Consider the following 26,384-nt stretch of genomic DNA (forward strand, 5'->3'; position numbering starts at 1 on the left):
TACTTGCAGCACTCCATGGCCGTCTGCGGACACTGATGGTGAGATATTGGTCTTCTTGTGGTGGTGTACACTGTGGACGTCCCGTACTGTAGTGCCTGGACACATTTCCTGTCTGCTGGGATTGTTGCCATAGTCTTGAGATCTCACTTTGTGGCACATGGAGGGCCAGTGCTACGACTTGCTGGGTTTGACCAGCCTCCAGTCGCCCTAGTATTCTGCCCCTCATAACCTCATCAATATGTGTTCTGTGAGCCATTTTCAACACACAGTCACCATTAGCACATATGAAAATGTCTGCACACTTACTCACTGCACTGTACTCTGACATGCACCAACACACGTCTGCATATGTGGACCGCTGCCAGCTCCACCGTGCGATGACCGCAGGTCAGATGCGCCGCATGGTCATACCCTGAGGTGATTTAAACCCGCAAACCACCCACCAGAGCATTGTTTCACCATGTATCAGTGTTATCCTTAATTTATGAGCATGAGTGTAGAAGATTCTTAACAGTTATTGTGATTGTAATACTTGTATATTTTGGAATATTTGATGTTTGTGTAAACAGCAGAACACTCCATCCATGATTTCAGTTCAGTTCAGTTCTCTTCTGGTTGTACACTGGTGTTTGTAATAAACGTGCTTTCAGTACTAAGTGTTGTTCTTTAGTGATGACCCTGCTTTCAGATCTGGACACGATTCTGATTATGGCGTGAAAATGTATACACATGTGTTTTATACATTTGGTACTACACAGAGATTTTGAGACTAATACTGATATACATAGCTGCAACAACCAAAATACTGTAACACTCCATACATATAGTGTTAACACATGATGGTGTGTCAGTCATATTGGTGATGAACTTTACAACAGACTGTCAGTTTACATCAGAATGTTAGAAGAAGAAAATAACTTTAAAGCAGAACTTAAAAAAATTCTACTCAAATAATGCTTTTACTCTGTAAGCACTCTTTACTTTTACCTTTCTCCGGTATGTTTATATTAAGCCAATACTGAAAATATTCTCACCCCGTAACATTTTCATTACATTTACATATTGAAATGATAGCCTTTCTCCAGTGTAAAACTTCTACTGAATCATTGATATATAGAAAAAAAGATTTGCTGCCTAGTGATTAGAAGAGTATAGGCTTAAAAAGAACAGATTATCCATCTATAACAACAGAAGCTTCCATACTTATAAATTTCTATTACTATGGATGAAACACTTTTATTAACATGTGTGTATTAACTTACCGTCATGTTCCATTTTCTTTGTAATGAAGTCATATAAAATTTATTTGTAGAAAATAGAGTTCCAAGTGTAGAAATTGGAACATTTCCAACAAATCCTTCTGTTTGAGTTCAATAGAGGAGTGACAGCCACAGAGGCAGACAGGAACATTTGCGCCATGCCATTTGACAGTGCACAGCAAGAAAATGGTTTTCTCATTTTAAGGAGGATCGTTTTGATTTTAGTGACCCTCCACATTCAGGAACACCTTCAGGGTTTGATGAACATTTAAACACATTAATCTGCAGTGGTCCATGTCAGTGTACTTGAGAACTGGTGAACGCGATGAACTGTGACCATTCCACCATTGTGTGTCATTTGCATGTTATAGTGAGGGTTCAAAAATCAGATGTATGGGCCATATGTGCATCTCTGCTTGCCCGTCATTGTGTATATCTATATTTATCAGGCACCGAGCGAGGTGGCGCAGTGGTTAGCACACTGGACTCACATTCGGGAGAACGACGGTTCAATCCCGTCTCCGGCCATCCTGATTTAGGTTTTCCGTGATTTCCCTAAATCGTTACAGGCAAATGCCGGGATGGTTCCTTTGAAAGGGCACGGCCGATTTCCTTCCCAATCCTTCCCTAACCCGAGCTTGCGCTCCGTCTCTAATGACCTCGTTGTCGACGGGACGTTAAACACTAACCGCCGCCTATATTTATCAGGCAATAACATCAACAAAAACAGAAATGATAGAATTTCCATGCCATGTTTTGAAGATGACAGACCATGGTAGTGATGTTCGTTGTGTCATATGACCGAGACAGAATTCGTGCTGCAATTTATATCACTGTATCAAGAGTTTCCACAGTTATGGAAAGTAAAGTTGAGTGACTATATGGATAAAAATAAAAAGAATATTATGTGTGCACAAAATGGTAAAAGTATTGTGCCTTTCACAACCCAGCATCATGCAGGAAGAAGCGAAGAAAAAAATATTCTTCGGACATCATACAGGTGAGAGAGCAAAAAATTAAAGAAATCAAAGCTCTTAGGTACTTCTGCTGACAATTGGTACTGTAATGAACAGTCTTTTTTAGAAGACCAAATGGAAGAGGAGGTTGAAATTACCACAATCTAAAATGAGGTAACTAATCTTTTATTTATATTTTTGTTTGGATTAAATCTTGTCACATTTTCTATAATGACACAACTGATAGTAACACTTATAAAAATGTTATTGTTGCAAGCTTTTGGTTTGCAAGGGAACTGCTCCATCCATCACGAAGTATTCACAATAGTCTTCTTGTACTTGCCTTGCTAGCAAAAAGGAATTCCCTGCTTTGGATGACTGTACTGGAAACATCTCACTGTGATCATTCCTCCAGGCACCAGGTGTAACAGTACCGGAAGCACAATGTTCAATGTCTATCTCACCGCACTGAATAAATTGCTATTTTTTGATTAATAAATTGTGCAAATGGCAGCAAGCCAATACAAATATTTTTGCTTTCTCTGGTGACAAATTAATTGGTTTTCTAAAAGTATCGTTGAATTTTGCCGTGAGGATGCCTAAAGCTTTTTCTGTGACCCAACAGGCACGAGACAAATGATAATTCAAAATCCTTCTCTTGTCATTTAACACATTTTTGTTGTATGGTTTCTTAAGATTTGTATGCAACTGAAATGCTTCATCATCTAGAGACATGTATGGAAACTTATTTTCTTTATTTGGCAGTTCCTATGAGAGTGGAATCTGCAATTGGCTGTTTTCCAGTACTCCAAAATTTAGTATCTTTTTTACTCCTCTATCAGATAGTCTACCATTAGCAACAATATCCACCATAATAAACTCATATTTTGTGTCGGTTACACCCATTAGCACAATGCTGTATGTCCCTTTGTAATTACAGTAACAGGAGCTGGAATGTTGTGGTTTTGTAATAGTGACATGTTTTCCATCCGTAGCACCCAATGAAATTAAAGAAATTCTAACAGCTTCAAAATTCTTTCATTGTATTCTTCCAACTATCTTCCATTTTCGGGAGCTGAAAGAAATACATCCATTGATAAATTAACAGATACAGGAATACATTGCATATAAATTTCTTTATTCATTGTTACAGGAATCACCAACAGAGCCATCAACATCCACAAAAGTTCCTACAGGTGCAAAGCTCCACAGATACAGGGTGGCGCACGAAATGTGTTACCAATTGTTTCTTTCACAATTTACAACGCACATTAGTTATCCTGCTGGGATCTCTACAGCAGTACCAGCAGAGCTTGGAAAAACAAATGAGTTACGAAATTACGTGTAATTCGCGATACTGCCGCTAGAAAACTAGTAAGCAGCAATGGCTGACAATGGAAGACTGATGACACAGCAACAATTGACAATTGTGTTACTTTTTCATGAAACAAAAAACCTTGTTGTGACTCAGAGGCTTTTACGACAACAGTTTAACACACAATGGGTCCCTTGCAAGAAGACCATCCACAGGTTGCATGATAAGGAACAGTATTGGAAGCGAAGCGACCTCGGCTTAAGCCTGTTTGTTTGCCGGAGAATATTGAAGCGGTATGAGTTGCTGTACAGAGGAGTCCCGGGAAATCGTGTAGAAAGGTAGCAGAGCAACTGGGAATATCTAGACGGTCCGTTCAACGCATTCTTAAAAGTGACATCCAGGTGTACCCATACAAGATGACCTGTGCACAGAAGCTCACTGAAGAACACAAGCAGCAGAGACTACTGTGTGCTCAGTGGGCGGAGGATAGGGAAGAAACTCTCAACAACGTTTGGTTTTCAGACGAGGTGCATTTTCATTTAGACGGTGTGGTTAACAAACAAAATGTACGCTTTTGGGCCACTGAAAACCCACAAGTGCTTCATGAACGAGAACATTATGCTCCGAGGTTTACAGCGTGGGCAGCAATTTCCAGCCATGGACTTATTGGACCCTTTTTCTTTGAGGGAACTGTGAACAGCGAGCGGTATTTGAGCATGCTTCGCAATAGCTTCATTCTACAGCTTCTTGCTACTGCCTTGCCCTTCAACACGCAGTGGTTCATGCAAGATGGAGCAAGGCCACATATACAAACACTGTGTTGGAGTTTCTACACGAGCATTTCGACATGCGGATCATTTCTCTCAGGTTTCTAGGTCGCTTCAATGACTGACAAAATTGGCCCCCCAATAGTCCAGACCTCAAACCATGTGACTTTTTTCTTTGGGGGTACCTAAGGGAAAAAATTTTCCCAAAACGTCCACGTGATTTAATGCAGCTCAGAAGACTTATTCTTCAAGTTTGCAGTGAAATTACGGAACACGTGTACCGTAGGGTAATCACTAACTTCAGTGTGCGTTTGAAGGAAGTTAGGAAACGAAATGGTGGATATATTGAGCATGTGCTGAGTTAGAACAAATCTCCATGGATGGCGCTTCATTGTAGTGCATGTTCTGTTCAGATTGTATTGACAATAAAGTTTATATTAAAAAACAAAATGGTAACACATTTCGTGCGCCACCCTGTAGAAGAAGAAGGGGAAGAAGAAGAAGAAGAAGAAGAAGAAGAAGAAGACAGAAAATCTGCAGCAAGAATTGATGCAGTTGGCAAAGGAACACACAAAACAAAAAACCAAAAAGTGAAAGAACTTTGTTAGCAAAAACTTGGGCCATGAAACTGGAACGTATGGACATTGGCCAAAGAAGACTGGACAGTGGCCAAAGAAGACTGCCTAAAAATTTTATTAATGACATCATATTTGAAGGAGAAAGTGGGCATCTCCACAGAAATTGTTACCATCAATGTAGGCAATAAAGTACCCAGGACACATGTCAAAAATATACAGAACAGTGACATAAGCACTTCTTCGAGTGCATAAAGTTTTTTCTCCACCAACAATGGAGCTTTTTGTGGATGACTTACAACAAATAGTTGAGATAGATGTGGTGGACGACAGTTATTCATTAGATGACGGAATCACTTGTATTTTGTGTTTGTTTGTGTATTTTGTATTTTTTAAATGTAAGATAACTGTAAGATTGTTGGAATAAATGAATAAGAACACTTACCTGAATGTTAGCTTTTAATCCTTCATTTATTGCTTCAATGTTTCCGTAATGATGTGACTCAATGTGCGAGGTAAAATGCAAGACACAAACATCAAATCTTCAAAACCTGCTCCAGTTGCCAAGCATCTCAAATTTATTGATAATCGTTGGAAAACTGATAATAGATTTTTTTGCATAATTGTGTCTTCTTTTTCTGCGCAAGGGCAAAGTAATTCCAACAAGTTGTTAAATGTTTCATGGTCCATTCTGAGAAAGTTGATGTCATCATCAATTTCGAAGTGCAGTATTTCTTTTAGGAGATTTACTTGGATATATTTATCTCTCAGTTTTAACCACTCCTTACACCAATATCTAGTTTTCTTCTTATTTTTTCAGCGCAGTGCCAAAGTTAGAGCCAAAAATGCTTTGTCGGCATTCGTAACCATTTTCACTACCCACGGACATGAGCAGCGTCTGCTTATAAAGTGAGGTTACATTGACAGACATTGTTTCTATGTGTATGGGCTTGGTTTGACAAATCCGTGTCTAATAAGAGTGATTTTGTCAAACATGATTGATCATTTATGGGTGATATTAAGCTCTGTCTCCTTTTCTTATTAACATCAATTTTAACTTTAAATTCTTTGAAAATTCTCAAAATAATATTACCTGTGAATTATTGTTGTTATGGTTTTCAGTATGAAGACTGGTCTGATGCAGCTCTGCATCCAACTCTATCCTGTGCGAGCCTCTTCATCTCCAAATAACCATTGCAACCAATATTCTTCTGGATTTGCTTGCTGCATTCATCTCGTGGTCTTCCTCTATAATTTTTTAACACCTACACTTCCCTCCAGTACTAAACTGGTGATCCTTTCATCTCTCTGAACGTTTTCCTATCAAATGATCTCTTATTTTAGTCAAGGTGCGCTACAATTTTCTTATCTCCCCAATTCTGATCAGTGCCTCCTCATTATTTTCATGATCTACCCAGCTAATCTTTGTCGTTCTTCTATAGCACAACATTTCAAAGACTTCTATACTCTTGTCTGAACTGTTTTACTGTCCATCTTTGAATTCCATACAAGGCTACACTCCTGATAAATGCCTTGAGAAAAAATATCCTAACATTTAAATTCATACTCAGTGTTAACAGCTTTCTCTTCTTGCCACTGCCAGTCTACATTTTATATCCTCTCTGCTTTGGCCATCATCAGTTATTTTACTGCCCAAATAGCAAAACTCATCTACTACTTTTAGTGTCTGATTTTCTAATCTAACTCCCTCAGAATAGTCTGGTTTATCTCCAGAATAAGATTTTTCACTCTGCAGCGGAGTGTGCGCTGATATGAAACTTCCTGGCAGATTAAAACTGTGTGCCCGACCGAGACTCGAACTCGGGACCTTTGCCTTTCGCGGGCAAGTGCTCTACCAACTGAGCTACCGAAGCACGACTCACGCCCGGTACTCACAGCTTTACTTCTGCCAGTACCTCGTCTCCTACCTTCCAAACTTTACAGAAGCTCTCCTGCGAACCTTGCAGAACTAGCACTCCTGAAAGAAAGGATATTGCGGAGACATGGCTTAGCCACAGCCTGTGGCTAAGCCATGTCTCCGCAATATCCTTTCTTTCAGGAGTGCTAGTTCTGCAAGGTTCGCAGGAGAGCTTCTGTAAAGTTTGGAAGGTAGGAGACGAGGTACTGGCAGAAGTAAAGCTGTGAGTACCGGGCGTGAGTCGTGCTTCGGTAGCTCAGTTGGTAGAGCACTTGCCCGCGAAAGGCAAAGGTCCCGAGTTCGAGTCTCGGTCGGGCACACAGTTTTAATCTGCCAGGAAGTTTCAGTCTGGTTTATTTCAACTACATTCAATACCCTTATTTTGCTTTTGTTGATGTTTGTCTTAGTCTTGCTTTAAAGATGCTGTCCATTCTGTTCAACTGCTCTTCCAAGCCCTTTCTTGTCGCTGGCAGAATTACAATGTCACCGACAAATCTTGAAGTTTTTATTTCTTCTCCCTGAACTTTAATTCCCACTCCAAATTCTTATTTTGTTTCCTTTACTGCTTGCTCAATGTATGTATATAACAACATTGAGGATAGGCTACAATCCTGTCTCCTTCCCTCAACCACCGCTTCCATTTTGTGCCCCTTGGCTCTTATAACTGCCTTCTGCTGCCTGTAAAAGTTGTCAATAGCCTTTACCCTTGGTACCTTCAGAATTCCAAATAGAGTGTTCCAGCCAACAATGCCAAAACCTTTCTGTAAGTCTACAAATGCTATAAATGTAGTGACGCCTTTTCTTAACCTATCTTGTAAGATAATTCATGGGGTTAGTATTTCCTTGCGTGTTCCTACATTTCTCCAAACTCTGAACTGATCTTCGCAGAGGTTTGATTCTAAAAATTTTTCCACTCTTTCCTAAATAATTCATGTTAGTTTTTTGCAACCATGACTTATTAAACTGATAGTTTTGACGATTTTCAAACCTTGCAGCAACTGTTTTCTTTGGGATTTGAATTATTATATTCTTCTTGAAGTCTGAGTGTATTTTGATTGCCTCATATATGCTGCACACCAGATCAAAGATTTTGTCATGGCTGGCTCTTCCAAGGCTATCAGTAGTTTTGACGGAATGCTGTGTATTCCTGGGATCTTGTTTCAACTTAGGTCTTATAGTGCTCTGTCAAATTCCTCTCACAGTATCATAGCTGTCATCTCATTTTCATCTGCATCCACTTCCCTTTCTATAATATTGTTTTCAAGTTCTTCTTCCATGTATAGACCCTATATACACTCCTTCCACCTTCCAGGTGTCCCTTCTTTCCTTTGGACTGGTTTTCCATCTGAGCTCTTGATATTCATATAGGTGCTTACCTTTCCCACAAAAGCCTCTTTCATTTTCCTGTTGGAGGTATCCATCTTTCCTGTAGTGAAATTTGTTTCTAAATTGTTACATTTCTCTTCTAGCCATTTGTGTTTAGCCATTTTGCACTTCCTGTCAATCTCATTTTTTAGATGTTTGTAATTTCTTTCGCCCGTTTCATTTGCTGCATTTTTATATTTCGTCATTTCACCAGCTAAATTCAGTATCTCCTATGTTATCCAAGGATTTCTACTAAGCCTTGCCTTTTCACTTATTTGATCCTCTGTTGCCTTCACTATTTCATCTCTTAAAGTTACCCATTATTCTTCTTCTGTATTCTTTTCCCCTGTTCTAGTCCATTATTGCTTAATGTTCACTCTGAAACTCTCAATAACTCTTGTTCTTTCAACTTAACCAGATCCCATCTCCTCAATTTCGTACTGTTTTGCAATATCTCCAGTTTTAATCTGCAGTTCATATCCAACAAATTATGGTCAGAATCAACATATGCCCCTGTAAATGTCGTATAATTTAAAATCTGGGTCTTAAATCTCTGTGTTGCCATTATGCAATCAATCTGAAACCTTCTGCTGTCTCCAGGTCCCTGATAATGGAGTTTATAGATGTAAGCATTGTGGTCATATCTCAAAGATTCGATCAACACAACTCTTCACACTAGTTTACCCTGTGCGAACCTTATCATGTCTAAACAACTACTGCAACCTAACAGTCATTCGAACTATTGTACTGTGTCCAGTCTGTGGTGTCTTCCCCTACAGCTTTCACTGTCAACACTTCCTTCCATTTCCAAATTAATTATCTACATCTATATTCTGCGAACCACCATGAGGACCATGGGTATGTCCCATTCTACCAGTTATTAGGATTTCTTCCTGATCCATTCATATGTAAAGCATGGAAGAATGATTGTTTGAATGCCTCTGGCATGCAGTAATTATTCTAATCTTATCCTGATGATTCCTATGTGAGCGATACGTAGGGGATTACAGTATATTCTTAGAGTCACCATTTAAAGTCAGTTCTTGGAACTTTGTTAATAGACTTCCTTGGGATAGTTTGCATCTATCTTCAAGAATCTTCCAGTTCAGTTCCTTCAGCATGTCTGTGACACACTCTATTGGATTAAACAAACCTGCTGCCCTTATCTGTATATGTTCAATATCCCCTGTTAGTCCTTTCTGGTATGGGTCCCACATACTTGAGCAATATTCTAGAACTGGTCACCTGAGTGATTTATAAGCTATCTCCTTTGTAGACTGATTGCATTTGCCCAGTAGTCTACCAATAAACCAAAGTCTTCCACCTGCTTGACCCATGACTGAACCTATGTTATCATTCCATTTCATATCCCTACAAAATGTTATACCCAAGTATTTGTATGAGTTGGCCAATTCCAATGGCGACTCATTGATATATAGTAATAGGATACTGCGTTTTTTCATTTTGTGTTGTGCAAAATTTTAAGTTTCTTAACATTTAGAGCAAGTTGCCAATGTTTGCATTACCTCTAAATCTTGACAAGATCTCACTATATATTTATGCAGCTTCTTCCAGATCGTACTACATTATATACATCTTCATTGTCTGCAAAAACCTGAGATTACTATTACTATAGTCTGCAAGGTCATTAATATACAACATGAACAGCAAGAATCATAACACACTTGCCTGTGGCACACCCGAAGTTACTTCTACATCCGACGATGGCTCTCTAACCAAAATAACATGTTGCAGCGACCCTACCAAAAAGTCCACAATCCAGTCACAAATTTCAGTTGATACCCCATATGATCATACATTTGACAATAATCTCTTGATGCGCTGGCAGGAGTGGCCGTGTAGTTCTAGGCGCTACAGTCTGGAACCGAGCGGCCGCTAAGGTCACAGGTTCGAATCCTGCCTCGGGCATGGATGTGTGTGATGTCCTTAGGTTAGTTAGGTTTAATTAGTCCTAAGTTCTAGGCACTGATGACCTCGGAAGTTAAGTCGCATAGTGCTCAGAGCCATTTGAACCAATCTCTTGATGCCTCTGAATGCATCCTATCAGTCTCTCTCTTACTTGTGCCATAAAACTCTTTCCTTTCTAATTGCATTCTGTACAACTTATTAAATTACCCAAACTACTCTTTTAATCTCCAGAATTTTTCTATAACACCAAATTTCAAAGACTTCTGTTGTTTTCTTGTTGGTACTGATTATCTACATTTCACTTCTATGTAAGTCTAGAAGAAAGGAAGATATGGAAAACACTGACAAAGATGAGGAACAGGATGGTAAGAAACATGTAAAGACATCAGGGAATAAGAGGGAGCTGTTGGGGGTAAAATGGTAGGGGATGACAGAGATTGGAATGTATCTAATAAATTATTGAGGGTGTAATGTACAAGTAGTACTTGGAGATTAAACAGTTTGCCACAGGAGAGGAGGTTGTTGTGGGCTGAATCAGACCTATCAGAGGACTCCTGAGGAAAAAAGGCTACAATCCAGATAAAAACGTTTAGTTAAATCTTGCAACACTAACATAAGGACAATATGAAAAGGATAGACTACTCCTCACCATATAGTAGAAATGTCGTGTTGCACACAGCATGAATGTGTGTGTGTGTGTGTGTGTGTGTGTGTGTGTGTGTGTGTGTTTTCTTATCAGAAGAGGGCTGTTTGACTGAAAGCTTACATAATTAGTAGTCTTTTGTTGTGCCTTTCTGCTACTTAACATTTCCACCATATGGTGACTAGCAATGTACTTTTCCATAACATTGCCATTATTCCCTCCTGGATTTTCCATTGTTTGACTTTTAATGATTTTCATTTTATACCCAATTCTGAAGACACTGTGTGTTCAGTTTAGCTTATTTTCCAGGTCCTTTGCCATCTCTAACAGAATGTTAGTATGATTTCACACTCTTAAGTTTTTACTACTTCTCCCTGAACTTTTATTCCCTTTCCAAATTCCTCCTTGGTTTCCTTTAGAGGTTGCTCATTGTTCTGAACCCGATGCACTGCTACCAGTGTCATCGTTTCAATCACACTAGAATGTCTTGTTGACACCCAGCCAAATGTGGCATTAGGAAAATAAATCAAGAATGCTGTGATGTGAAACGGACGTAGACCGCATGGGGGTTAGGCAGGCAGCACCAGTTCTCGACACCAGTAGCCCCCTTCCCTGTGCTCAGGCCCTTCCCACCACTGGCCGTGACATACCTTATAGAGGCACGTGATTGGCCATCCTTTTGGGCCTGCGGCAGATGCGTCAGCGGTCCAGTGATTATAAAAGAATGAACTGGACGTAAACTTGACACTTTCATGCAGGTGACAATACATAACCACTGTGACAGCACAACGCTATGACTTGGCTAATAACATGAGAAGTTTTCAGGAATGATTTTCTGTGAAAAAGCTTGCTTTCCCTCTTGTCTTTTATTTATTTTTATCGAGGTTGTTAATTTAAATTAAACTGTTATATATGCAGCTGCTCTCATGTAAGGCATCTCTTTTTGTAAGTGTAATATTTAGCTCATGTCGTCCACTTTCCTCTTCCACCTCATCCCTGCGCCCCTCCCATGGCCCACTCGTTCGAGTGAGCAATGTTTAATCTTAATGTTTTCTGGATTGTTGCCTTTAAATTTGCTTACTGTTTAGCTTTGACACTTTCAATTATGTTACTACTACACCATGAAAGATGACATTTACTCTGTGTTTGTACCTCAGTCTCCATGCATTATATCTTTTTGGGTGTTGTGAATTTTAAAATTTTCTCGGGGAATTGAATGTTCAAACAAATTTTGGGCTTGCAACCAGTCGTCATTTTGTACATCCCATGGTATTTCAACTGGGCACCTGCCAGTCTTATTTAGGTCAGTCATCAAAGACAGTCTCAGTGATGGCTCACCTGAAGATGAAATATCATGGGATGTGTTAGATGATAACTGGCACTGGGTGCAAGCCCAAAATTTGTTTGAACTTTTTGAATGTTGTATGTGATAATGTCAGTTGTAGCATGACGATGGCCTTGTGTACTGAAAACTGGTTAACAAAATAAATAAATACTGTGGAACATTTACAGTTATGAAGTTGTTCCACGAAGCAGCAATGGAAGAACCAGTTAACAACTGAAGTTAATGTCTCTTTATAAAAGATGTGAGTTTTGAAATTTTGATTGCTTGCTGCTTTGTACTGAATGCTTATTAAAATAAACAAAAAACCCTTTCATTCCAGGCTGAATTCCATTATCTTGTACTTCCAAAGGAAGATATACATTCCTTGACGAATGTCACTAGAGCTAATCTACCACTTCTTAAACACATGGATAAAATTGCTCAGGAAATATCAAGAAACCATGAGGAAAGACAGTTCAAGTTAGTATACATTTTTGCTGCTTCTGGTGAATGTAGGAAGTACAGTGTAATAGAAAATGAGTTGGTCTTAAAATCATGTTATATGCATGTTGAATAATACTTAAATTTAATGTTTCGGTTGGCCAAGGCTCAACCCTAGGACTGCTATTGTTCCTCATATACACTTTGTGATCAAAAGTATCTGGACACCCCTAAACACATACGTTTTTAATATTAGGTGCATTGTGGTGCCATCTACTGCGCTAGGTACTCCATGTCAGTGACCTTCAGTAGTCATTAGACATCGTTAGAGAGCAGAATGGGGTGCTCCACGGAACTCACAGACTTCGAATGTGGTCAGGTGATTGGGTGTCACATGTGTCATATGTCTGTACGTGAGATTTCCACACTCCCAAACACCCCTAGGTCCACTGTTTCCGATGTGATAGTGAAGTGGAAACATTAAGGGACACATACAGCATGAAACTGTACAGACCGACCTCGTATGTTGACCGACAGAGACTGCCGACAGTTGAAGAGGGTCGTAATGTGTAATAGGCAGACATCTATTCAGACCATCACACAGCAATTCCAAACTGCATCAGGATCCACTGCAACTACTATGACAGTTAAGTGGGAGGTGGGAACTTGGATTTCATGGTCAGTGGCTGCTCATAAGCCACACATCACGGCGGTAAATGCCAAACGATACCTTGCTTAGTGTAAGGAGCATAAACATTGGACAGTTGAACAGTGGAAAAATGTTATGTGGAGTGACAAATCACGGTACACCATGTGGCGATCCGATGGCAGGGTGTGTGTATTACGAATGCCCGGTGAACGCCATCTGCCAGTGTGTTTAGTGCCAACAGTAATATTTGGAGGCGGTGTTGTTATGGTGTGGTTGTGTTTTTAATGGGGGGGGGGGGGGGAGGGGGGGGCGGGGCGGCTTGCACCCGTTGTTGTTTTGCATGCCACTATCAGAGCACAGACCTACATTTATGTTTTAAGCATCTTCTTGTTTGCCACTGTTGAAGAGCTATTCGGGAATGGTGATTGCATCTTTCAACACAATCAAGCACCTGTTCATAATGCACAGCCTGTGGCAGAGTGGTTACACAACAACAGCATCCCTGTAATGGACTGGCATGCGCAGAGTCCTGACCTGAGTGCTATAGAACACTGTTGGGATGTTTTGGAATGCCGACTTGGTGCCATGCCTCACTGACCAACATCGATACCTCTCCTTGTTGCAACACTCCGTGAAAAATGGGCTGCCATTCCCAAGAAACCTTTCACCACCTGCTTGAACGTATGCTTGCAAGAGTGGAAGCTGTCATCAAGGCTAAGGGTGGGCCAATACCATATAGAATTCCAGCATTACCGATGGAGGGCGCCACGAACTTGTAAGTCATTTTCTGCCAGGTGACCAGATACTTTTGATCACACAGTATATGTAAACAATCTTTCATGCAGTATGTAACAAGCAACATCAGTTCTTTTTGTGGATGACACTAATATTGTGACTAATCCAGGCATTTATACAACAGAAGAAATGATAAATATTGCTCTTAAAAGCATCATTGACTGGTTTTCTGTGAATGGGCTGACTCTAAATTTTAGAAAGACACAAATACTCAGTTTGCACATCTGAAGGTACTACATCAATGATAAGCATAATACATGGTGAAGGAATAATACGAGGGTTGTTTTTTAAGTAAGGGCCGTTCGCGCATATAGTCCCGTAGTTCGCGCGGACGCTGCAACAAGCCACCGCGCCACTTGCCGGCATCCTTCCTGTTCACACTGATGCAAGTTGCAGCTCTGTAGCTGATGTGTACACATCGCTGTGCTACTTTATAATGTTTACGATTATTGAATCGCCCGCCACGTGTGAGATACGGTCAGTGATACGTTTTTTGACCGCGAGAAGCCTATCAGCTGCAGAAATTCATCGTCAGTTAACAGAAGTTTATGGCTTGAATGCAATGAGTGAAGGTAAAGTGCGTCGATAGGTTAGAGAGTTTAAAAATGGCCGTCAAAACGTCCATGACGAAGAACGCTCAGGCCGGCCCTCTGTGATGATTTGGTGGCTGCAGTCGAAACAAAGATTCATGAGGACAGAAGATTCACAATTTCCACTCTTTCTTTGGAATTTCCACAAGTTTCAAGATCGGTTTTGTACAAAATTGTGTCTGAAAACCTAAACTTTAAGAAACTGTGTTCTCGGTGGGTACCCAGACTCCTCACAGAGGACCACAAAGGGAAGAGATTTGCCACTTCATTGGACTCTTTGATTCTTTACGAGGAAGAAGGGGATGACATGTTGAGTCAAATTGTCACTGGAGATGAAAGATGGGTATCCCATATCACTCCCGAAAGCAAGCGATAATTGATGGAATGGTGACACACAACCTCACCCGTCAAGGTCAAAGCCAAACAGACGCTGTCAAAGCGCAAGATTATGGCAACTGTGTTCTGGGACCGGCGCGGTGTTTTGCTAGTGAACTTTATATGCCACGAGGAACGACAATCAACTCAGATGCCTACTGTGCAACTCTAAAGAAGCTCCGCAGAGCAATTCAAAACAAAAGGCGTGGCATGCTGACAAAAGGAATTTTGCTTCTGCACGATAACGCTAGGGCTCACACCTCTCAAAAGACTCGGGATTTGATTGATTCTTTTGTCTGGGAAGTTTTGGACCATGCACCATACAGCTCCGACCTTGCTCCTAGCGATTTTCACCTTTTCCGGTACCTGAAACACTATCTTAGTTGTATGGTATGACAAGTGCTTAAATAAACAAGGCAACTATGTAACAAAATAGGTAAAAGTGTGTAGAATCAGAAAATAAAAGTTTTTTTACAAACGTATTTGTATCTTTTTTTAAAAATAAAAATGGCCCTTACTTAAAAAACAACCCTCGTACATAATGCAGAAACTTCAAAATTCTCAGATGTTCACAGTGATGAGAATTTAAATAGGAGAAAGCACATTATGAAACTCCCCAAACAACTTATTTCAGCCATATTTTCACTTAACATCATTGCAAATCTAGGGGATAGAGAAATCAGTATGACGAGACATTTCACATGTTTTCATTCAATAATGTCATATGTAATAATGTTGTGGGATAAAATTTTAAGAGAGAAAGTGTTCTTTGCTCAAAAATTTGCTGTAAGAATAATATGTGGTGCTGACCCGTGTATGGTGCTCATCCACAATCACTTCTATTGCTGCTTCCAGTATATTTATTCCCTCATGAAATTTGTTTTAAATAATCCACAGCAGTTTAAAAGGAACAATGATGTACATAATTACAATGCCAGAAGGAAAAATGACATTCATTACTCCGTATTAAGGTTGTCTTCAGCACAAATATAGGTGCACAAAGCTGCAAACAAAAATTTTAATCACTTACCCAGTGATACAAAATGAAACATCAAAATAACTAAGTGCATTAAAAATTTATGCTTAAATGTAGACAGAGCATTATAAAATGATTATCTTTTTTCATTAACCCATACTTTTCTGTCACTCTGTTGCTATGACTTCTGCTCCCCCCCCCCCCCCCCCTCCACCCCTCAATCCAAAACAACAAAAATTAAAAAATTCTCTCCTACCCAAAAGTTTTGACAAAGTACTGTATGAATAAAATGTTCTCGGTTTTCAAGCCGCATCAAATTGAATAAAATCCTCGAGCTTTTGATGACCATCTCTGCCATCGTCGTCAGGAGTTCACTGACTGCCAGGGCTGCTACGGTTTCTCGCTTATGTAGGCATGATGACATCAGCAGCAGCCTCATGAGATTTTGGGATTACAGCCACATGATACTGACTTATTACATCGATGTTTTGACAACCAGACAGCCATTTTCAGATGAATTGTATGACTAGAAAATTAGTGTTGCACATCACTACATTCATTACAAAAGTTGAAGTGTTGGTCTGAATGAAACTCTTGGCCATGAAAAGATCCTTGTGGGATTAAATTACAGTATCTGCAGAAATACGTTTGATGTAAGTTTTTATTAATTGGGATGGTGGCTTTCAGCTGCATGAGTTGAGAGACCCAGTCGTTTGGTTATTTGTTCACAAAGCAAAATTATATGCCTAGTGCCATTTAATGTGTAGAGAAACTACATAAAAGGACATGTATGCATATTTGTGCTGATGTCCACTTAACTTCATTATATCAAACAATGGAAAATCCAGGATGGAATGTAACAAAGAAGTTTGTAACTTTATTATATAATGTAACAGAACAACAAATTACATCAAGTGGGAAACGAAATGCAGTTCTCCAAACTAGTCCAAAGAAATTGACCCCAAAGATAATGCACATGGTGTCCTGTTGACTGTCGATAGTCACTCCCACACAAACCCCTATCCTCACCCCTAAAGTGTGGAGTGCTAGGTAGGCCAGGGTACTTAAACTTCATTTCCCGGCCCACACGAGTGTGGATGTAAGGGGTCGGGTGCTGTTGGGTTGTTCTGCTCTTATAACTGGTCCTAGGGTGTGAAAGTTGGGCCGGTTACAACTATCTGACTCTGGCGTGATTGTTGACCTGGTGTGAGGTGTGCATGAAGTTGACTTTGGGGTGGTGAGCGTTGCTGGCAGCATCCAAGCAGTTTTTACCCACACTGTGGAGACTTTGGTCCTCTTTCTGTGGAGGAGGACAGTCACTGTGTGTTTTTCTCATCGTAGTACTCAGTACAGGCCAATGCACAGTGGCTGCAGAGGATGTCATACCAGATCTATGGGAAGCACGGTGTGTGCAAAAACTGGGTGTGTGTGGTGTGCTGTGATGTCAGAGTTGCACAGAAGGTCTCTGCATGTTTTCTGATTTGCTGCAAGAGACAGGTTAGCTGTGTCTTTTTTGGGAGATGCATGGGTGCAAGAAATTCTGCTGGGATGCGTAATTGTTCTCCATACACGAACTCTGCCGATGAACAGCCCACATCAGTTTTTAAACAATCTGTAAACACAACAAAACCAGTGGCAATGATTGAGTCTAAGAGTCTTTGTAGTCCATCAGGTAGGCCTTTAACGTGCAGTGCCACGTTTCCACCAAGCTGCTGCTGGCTGGGTGGTAGCCGGTTGTTCAGTTATGTCAGAAACCACAAAATGTTGCTAGAACATTGTGGACTCAAAATTGGCGTCCCTGTTCAGTGGGAACGAGAAATGGAAACCCAAAACGGGGCACCCAAGTTTCCATGAATTCTCACGTGGTAGTCTTTGCGGGAATGTCTCTGATCAGAATGGCCTCTGCCCACCATGTGCAACAATCCACTGCCATAAACAAATACCTGTAGCCTTCAGAAGTGGGAGGGGCGCAGCCAAATCAATGTGGATATGCCCGAAACATGCACTAGAAAATGGGAATTGTCCTACTGGAGCGTGCACATGGTGTCTTACTTTACTGTGTTGGCACTGAAGGCAGGAGTGGGCCCAGTCCCGTGTATATTTATTGACTGATGGCTACACAAAACAGTCTGTCACCAACCTCACTGAGATGTTAGTGTGTGGGTGCGCCAAGTTGTCAATGCTGTCAAATTGTCATCAGAATTGGGGAGTAATGTATTGGCATGGTCTAGCAGTAGAAATGTGGCGCCATACTTAGACAAGCCGCAGGGCACGTCCATAAGTTGGGAATGCAGGCTGATGGAAGAGTCTGCAGCAAAGATTGTAGTTGTGTTCCCAAAGTTGGAGCACTTGCAAGTTCAGAACAATCCAACATCGAAGTTTGCCCATTGATGTGTAAAAAATAGTCTTCCACAATAGTGTCAGTTCCGTGGCTATGGCACACATCTGTAGAAAATCGTCATATGTACTCCATTTGGCGAGCCTGCTGAGGAGAACATGAACTGCTGATTTTTTGGAAACTTGACACGATGGGTTTGTGGTTGGTAAATATTGTGACAGGTCTGCCCTCAATAAAGGGGCGGAAACGCTTGACACCCTCATAAATTTCAAGGAGTTCTGTGGCATATGCACTGCAGTGAGTTTGGCCGGCATGTAGCTTCTGAGAGAAAAAAAACTTTGTGGTTGCCAATGTCTGTTCACCTTCTGATGGAGTGCTGCATCTATTTTGAGCTGGCTTGCTTTGACTACACAAGCTGTGTGGGCTCCTGCTGCATGAGCATCCTGCAGACTGTTTTGCAGCTTTGTGAAGACTGACTCTGTCTTGTGCATCTGTGGAAGCAGGTGTTTGGCATTTCTGTCTCCTCTAGCCAATGCATTGTGTAGCACTGTCTGAATGACGGCCATTCTGGGGAGTTGGCATCGATAAAAAGCATATCATTCTCAGGAATCGCCTGAGTTCTTGATAATTTTGAGATTGAGGGAGAGTATGCAACAATTCCACTCTTTCACTTTGAGACGTAGGATCCCATGGCGCTGTGAACTGTGGAGTTTGCTGTATCATGTCGAGTTGCTTCTTGATGTTCTGGATGGTGCCGTCAATGTCAAATAGGAAGTTTTGCATGGATGAGATGCTGGTATGGGATGATGCGGAGTATGTGTAAAGAAAAATTGTCCACTGCCACGCCACTGTAGTTTTGGGCTCATCACTTATGTAGGGATGTTGAGATTCATTGGGAGAGTGCTTAGAAAATGTAGTCCATCAACAAAGGAGGTGGCTTACAAAACACTCGTTCGACCTATACTTGAGTATTGCTCATCAGTGTGGGATCCGTACCAGGTCGGGTTGACGGAGGAGATAGAGAAGATCCAAAGAAGAGCGGCGCGTTTCGTCACTGGGTTATTTGGTAACCGTGATAGCGTTACGGAGATGTTTAATAAACTCAAGTGGCAGACTCTGCAAGAGAGGCGCTCTGCATCGCGGTGTAGCTTGCTCGCCAGGTTTCGAGAGGGTGCGTTTCTGGATGAGGTATTGAATATATTGCTTCCCCCTACTTATACTTCCCGAGGAGATCACGAATGTAAAATTAGAGAGATTAGAGCGCGCACGGAGGCTTTCAGACAGTCGTTCTTCCCGCGAACCATACGCGACTGGAACAGGAAAGGGAGGTAATGACAGTGGCACGTAAAGTGCCCTCCGCCACACACCGTTGGGTGGCTTGCGGAGTATCGATGTAGATGTAGATGTAGAAATTTTCACTCCATAAAAGGAAGAGTACCCATATTTGTGCTTATGTTCACTTAACTTTATTATACAGTGTGACACAACAACAAATTACATCAAATGGGAAATGAAACATCCTTCTCAAAATTGGTCCAAAGAAACTGGCCTTGAAGATAATGAAGATAGTGTCCTGTAAACTATCGATAGTCTCTCCCACAAATTCTTATCAATTTAATTACTGAGTTTTAACTTTGTGGTTGTGCACACAATAACACTGTGGCCTATGTGCATCTCAGACGCAGCATAACATGACAAGAGACGTGGTTGTCTAACTTGGACCTGTGCACATGCACTGTTGTGACAATTTGTAGTATAAACATAGCAAAGCACGCTAATAATCTTCACTCCTAAAATTAATCTGTAGGTTGCTGCCTAGTTTTCTGCTTAAAGAAGGTGGCAAGAAGTCAACCTCATCTAACTGCAATCCCGTAATCTTGTTGAATTGAATGAGAAGAAAAAACTTCCTTCTCATCCCATACAATATGTCTCCCCTGACCCGTGGTTCTGGGTTACTTTCCCGAAATCAACCCCTTGTCCTAGACCTCTCCAGTCCTTTTCCTTCACCCTCCTTCCTTTTCCTTCAACCCTTCTGCCTGAAGAAGGAGCCACTGGCTCCAAAAGGTTGCCAGTTACAACCGTCTTTTATGTATGTGTTCTGCCGCCGCTTAGTGAGTAGATTTTTTATCTATCCAATTAGACAATAAATGCTGCATTTTCCAAAATATCCATGGCAGATGGCTATTCTCTGACACTCATACTTACATTGAATTTGTGCATGAAAACAGTAGTTCATAACTCTTCTTCCATACAATGAACAAGAAAGGTTAAATAGCATTGTATGAGGGCTAACAATAACAGTCTGGCAAATTGATAGTAGTAATCTACAGACTTGCTGGGCACATCTGTAGATTATTTGTGTTATAGTTTTGTAGCTAAGTAAGTACAAATAAAAAATGTGAAATGTATATTTTTTAAATATTTTGCAGGATTGGTTACCACGCAGTTGCAAGCATGGCAAGACTACATTTGCATGTGATCAGCGATGACTTCAACTCACCTTCTCTCAAAACAAAAAAGCACTGGAACACTTTTACGACTGACTTCTTTGTTCCCTCAGCAAGTATGTACTTTAGGGATCATCTGTTGTGACCTTAAGAAATTTAAAGATGAAAGTAGAGCATCTACATGCCCCCCTCCCATGCTCTGCTAAGCCGATCTGCCATTTTATAGTTAGTGAAAACAATATTATGCAATGAAATAGAGTAGATGGGATTGTAATAGAATTTTTAAGGATACACAGAGGGATGTAGATGAAACAGACATTCCAGCAGATACTTAATTGTGAAGGAGAAAATGTTGCTGCTTAAAAAAAATCCTTTTTTTCTCGTTTTTTCCCCCTGCCCCAATCCACATTTTTATCCTCTTTACCTCAGTTATTTTGCTGCCAAAATAAAAAAAATTACCTCTTTTTAGTGTCTTGTTTCATAATCTAATTCTCTCAGCATCGCCTGATTTAATTTGACTACATTCCATTATCTTTTCTTTATGTTCATCTTATAGCCTCCTTTCAAGACTGTCCATTCCATTCACCTGCTCTCCTAAGTCTTTTGCTATCTCTGAGAGAATGACAATGTTGTCAGCAAACCTTGATGTTTTTAATATCTTCTCCATGAACTTTAATTGTTTCTGCCAGTTTGTCATTTGTTTCTTTACTGCTTGTGAAAATGTACAGATTGAGTAACATCAGGGATAGGCTACAACTCTGTCTTACTCTCTTTTAAACTTTTATGTCTTTTGACTCTTATAACTGCTGAGTGGTTTCTGCAGTGAACTGGTCAGTTGACAATAGCACATTCCTTGTGTTCATTGTAGGTTCTACATCCACATCACTGAAAACTTTCAGCCTGCTGGCTGACCTGTGATTGAAACATGACACCAGTTGGTAAGGGTTGGAAGTCCAAAAATATTGTTTTAAGCAAGTGCTCCAACACACAGTTATTGAAACTTTCATTGGGATTTTGACTTCTCCCATGGGTGCATTTAGCAAGCAGGTTTTTGTTAGCTATGTGTCTGTAGACAGGTTTTACATCACCTGCTATTGACATTGATGGCCATGTCTGTTTTCATCAGCAGTTACACTAGCTGTTTGGTGCTTATATTATGGCTTAGATCCCTTTGAACAGAGAGAATGACAGGGTTCCTCTGTTACGTTTAAACTTATTCCTACCGTTAAGCTTCCTTATTCTGCCCATATTTATTATCTGCAGAGATAAAATGTAACTTCAACACAATTCCTAAAAGTAAGTGCTATTTCAGATCATTACGATCACTAAAATGTAAACAGAATGCTGAACTGATGTTCACCTATTACCTACAGCAGCTCAACACCATCCTGACCAACCTGCAAAGCAGTGGTCAAAGAATAAGCAGAGTGAAGCCAAAGGAAGTCTGCTGCAGCTGTGACAAACTTAGCTCAATTGATAGCAGGCAGAAGGGACATGTCATTTAGAAAATACTCTTTCTTTTCCATTAATATACACCAAACATACAAAAACCATACATATTCTGATTCAGGAAGGACTAGGGTGTAACCTAACACAACAAAAAAAGCTTGTTATTCTGACAGATTTTCTGTTCATGTTTCCCTTAAGAATTTATGTTTTGGAAGGATTTCTTTCTTTCTTTCTTTTCTTTTTTTTCTCTTTTTTTTCTCTTTTTTTCTTCTCTTTTTTTCTTTTCTTTTTTTCTTTTCTTTTTTTTTTTCTTTTTTTCATCAGTCTTGAGACTGATTTTGTGTCAACTGTGACTTCTGCTCCTCACCTCGGACTAGCACTTAAACTCGGTATCCTCAATTACTGTTTGTATATATTCTAATCTCTCTCTACTCCTCTGTCTCCATGGAAATCTTTCCCTAATGTCATTAACCCTTGTACCACCACCTTGTCCATTCTTCTAATTAGTATTTTACTCATAGCTGTATTATTTTCCTCACTGATTATGTGGAGAAGCACCTCGTGTCGTACATTTTCAGTACACTTAATTTTCAGCATCCTACTATAACATTACGTCTGAAAAATTTTGATTCTCTTCATTTCCAGTTTTCTTGTACTCATTGATTCACTTCCATACAGTGCTTGTCTCCAGATGTACCTTCTCAGAAATTTATTTCTCAAATTGAGGCCTACATTTGGTGCTATACCTCAGTTGGAATAATAAAGTGATTGACAGCTAGTTGTTTATGGGGCATCTACCTTAGCAACAGCCAAATCAGCGAATGAGCTTGGTCATGTCTTCTGCCTCTTCACTGTTGTCGTATCACTCTGCTACCTCAAGAAGTGCCAATTTCTGCAGTCAGTTGAAGACGACACTTCTGCCGAGTAAAGAATTGTGGTTCATTTTTCTCTGTGTGGTGCATTTATTTTTGTGCCAAAATGTCTTAAATTAGTTGGGAAAATTTGCAAAAAAGTGATAAGACTACTACCACCCAGCTAAGCAAATTGAATACTGCACATTAATGGATAGAAGGTGAATCTACCTGTAACAAAAATGGCCAGCTGTTGCTCCTGCAGCCATGTTGTGTGTACAAACAAATGGGAACTGATAACAGTGGCCAAACCCCCTTGCCCAACTGTGTCATTTTGTTATTTTGATTCACACAGAGTAGACTTCTTTTGACAAGAAATGTGTCTCTGTCTGCACTAGATTCCTTCTTACATAATCCTTGCTTTGTCCATCATATATTATTTTGCTCATGAGATAGCAGGATTCCTTCACTTCATCTGCTACATTGTTTCCAGTTTTGATGTAAAGTTTGTCTCTAATCTCATTTCTGCTGCCCTTAAATACCTTCATCTTTCTTTGATTTATTCTCAATCTGTATTCTGTGTTCAATGGACTGATCATTTTATTCCATTCCTTATGTCTTGTAATTCCTCCTCACATACATAGATGCAGGGCAGTGCTGAGGGCATGGTGAGATAGGTTCCTGACAAAGGTGCAGGTACAGAGGGGGTCAAAAACTGACCAAAAAAAGATGATGGTTTGAGTTCTCTTATGTCTTGTATTCTTATATTCTGCTTGCAAGTAGCCTTCCCCGTGACCAGCAACTGGAAACATATGTCGAAGGCACACTTTAATTTTCACAGGGTCATTTAACCCCCAGACCTAGTCTGCTAACAGATCTCCTAAGCCATTTTCCTTCACATACCCCCTTCCACCCCCAAGAAGCAGCTGTGAGAGACTTCCCCCTTTGTCACCCATTACCACCCCAGACCGGAACAGCTGAACCACATCCTTTGTCAGGGCTTCTATTACGTATCATCATGCCCTGAAATAAGGGGTATCCTACCAAAGTTCCTTCCTACCCACCAAAAATAGTGTTCTATAGCTCACCCAACCTCCACAACATCCTAGTCCATGTCCATGTCACTTTCAATCCCATATCCACGTAGAAGACCCAGGTGCAAGACCTGTCCAATCCACCTACCCAATATTCCTGTTCCAGTCCTGGCACAGGCTTATCCTTCCCCATCAGAGGAGGGCCACCAGTAAAAGAAGTAATGTGATATACCAGCTCTGCTGCAGTCATTGCATAGCTTTTTATATTTGTATGACTACCAACCAGTGATGAAAAGCCTCCATCAAGCTATGGCCAATAGCACAATAGACCATCCTGAGGCACAACATGCAGCTGAACTGGATCTTCCCTTCCACTACAAGCATTTCTGAACTGCGCAGATGGAGCTAACCTTGCAACACATTCTCCACTCTCAAAATCATCCTTATCTCAACCTGCAGAAACCTATTGTCTCCACACCGTTCACCCAAGAGTGTCCGTCCCCTCTGCCCAATCACCTCTCTGTTCATGTCCCCTCACCCTCATAGGGTGCCGCTCTCTGCCAATGCTACCACCTGCCTTTCCCCTTCCCTGCTCCTTTCCTCCCTCCCTCCCCCCCCCCCCCCCCCAACCCACCAGCCACCTTCCTACCTCACAGCCTCCCAATCATATGCCTAGCAGGCATGTCATGCTCTGTACTCTCCACTAGACAGTGCTCTTCTCCCCTGCATGTCACCCCTCTTCCCCCCTCCCATTGTATCCTGCTATCCCTCCCCCATAACTGTCCCAGGTAGCTACTTTCATTCAAGGTGAGAGTTGTATTCCAGTCTGAGCTACTGGAGATATTGGTCATGTGTGCATTGTTGATATTCCAACTGGGAGTTTCCTTTCTTAGGCTAGTTAGTTAGTTGGTTAGTTAGTAAGGAAGTAAGTAAGTAAGACAGTCAGTCACTTCCATACTATGTGGAGTGTAATTGCAATGCCCCGCTATGATAACTGCTCTTTGTCAAATGTATGCTTCCATAACATTCTACTGATGAATGAATGATAGATACATTGTCATATACACAGTTATTTTCTTCAATAAATTTGTGTATCTTCATTTCTCTCTGTGGAGACGGCATAATTTATTAATTTTGGTTTCATGGGCTATTTGTTGTTTCAGAAGTGTTGGCAGAAGTTGAAGAACATGGTAAATTTAACCGCATTTCTAGTGATGTTGCAAAAAAGTTGATGGACACACCACTGAAATGTAATAAGTGCAGCTTTCAGTCACCAACTATTCCAAAGTTAAAACAACATTTACTTACACATATAACAAAAAAATGAATCAAACTGGACTTCAAATTGGGAATAATGTTCCTACAGTGATTTTTTGTTGTTTTATTATATGGTACTTCCACTGAAACTGAAATTTTATTTTGAATAGAAAATGTGAACTTTTGTCATGGATTTTATTTGCATAAAATAAATTGTATTTATTATGCAACAGCATGCACTTATGTTTTGGTCTGCAAATATTACTTTTATTATTGAATAACATTAGCTAATGTGTATACAGGGTGGTCCATTGATCGTGATCGGGTCGAATATCTCACAAAATAAGCATCAAATGAAAAAACTACAAAGAACAAAACTCGTCTAGCTTGAAGGAGGAAACCAGATGGCGCTATGGTTGGCACGCTAGGTGGCACTGCCATAGGTCAAATGGATATCAACTGCATTTTTTTAAATAGGAACGCCCATTTTGTATTACATATTCGTGTAGTACATAAAGAAATATGAATGTTTTAGTTGGACCACTTTTTTCGCTTTGTGATAGACGGCTCTGTAATAGTCACAAACATATGGCTCACAATTTTAGATGAACAGTTGGTAACAGGTAGGTTTTTTAAATTAAAATACAGACGGTAGGTACGTTTGAACATTTTATTTCGATTGTTCCAATGTGATACATGTACCTTTGTGAACTTATAACTTCTGAGAATGCATGCTGTTACAGCGTGATTAGCTGTAAATACCACATTAATGCAATAAATGCTCAAAATGATGTCCGTCAACCTCAATGCATTTGGCAATATGTGTAACGACATTCCTCTCAACAGCGAGTTGTTCGCCTTCCGTAATGTTCGCACATGCATTGACAATGCGCTGACACATTTTGTCAGGCATTGTCGGTGGATCACGATAGCAAATATCCTTCAACTTTCCCCACAGAAAGAAATCCGGGGATGTCAGATCCGGTGAACGTGCGGGCCATGGTATGGTGCTTCAACGACCAATCCACCTGTCATAAAATATGCTATTCAATACTGCTTCAACCGCATGTGAGCTGTGTGCCGGACGTCCATCATGTTGGAAGTACATTGCCATTCTGTCATGCAGTGAAA

At 40.5% G+C, this 26,384-nt stretch overlaps 1 protein-coding gene across 1 annotated transcript in view; it reads left to right on the plus strand.

The window, feature by feature from the left end:
- Positions 1–25,464, plus strand: part of LOC126474044 (aprataxin-like) — a 76,594-nt gene extending 51,130 nt beyond the window's left edge. Inside the window, exons 2-4 of the mRNA XM_050101455.1 lie at positions 12,392–12,531; positions 20,645–20,778; positions 25,160–25,464. Coding sequence (XP_049957412.1) covers positions 12,392–12,531; positions 20,645–20,778; positions 25,160–25,323 — 438 coding nt within the window. The 3' untranslated portion in view covers positions 25,324–25,464. The remainder of the gene's footprint in view (positions 1–12,391; positions 12,532–20,644; positions 20,779–25,159) is intronic.
- Positions 25,465–26,384: the final 920 nt, after the last annotated feature.

The sequence above is a fragment of the Schistocerca serialis genome, chromosome 4, assembly GCF_023864345.2.
Source record: "Schistocerca serialis cubense isolate TAMUIC-IGC-003099 chromosome 4, iqSchSeri2.2, whole genome shotgun sequence".
Classification (NCBI taxonomy): domain Eukaryota; kingdom Metazoa; phylum Arthropoda; class Insecta; order Orthoptera; family Acrididae; genus Schistocerca; species Schistocerca serialis.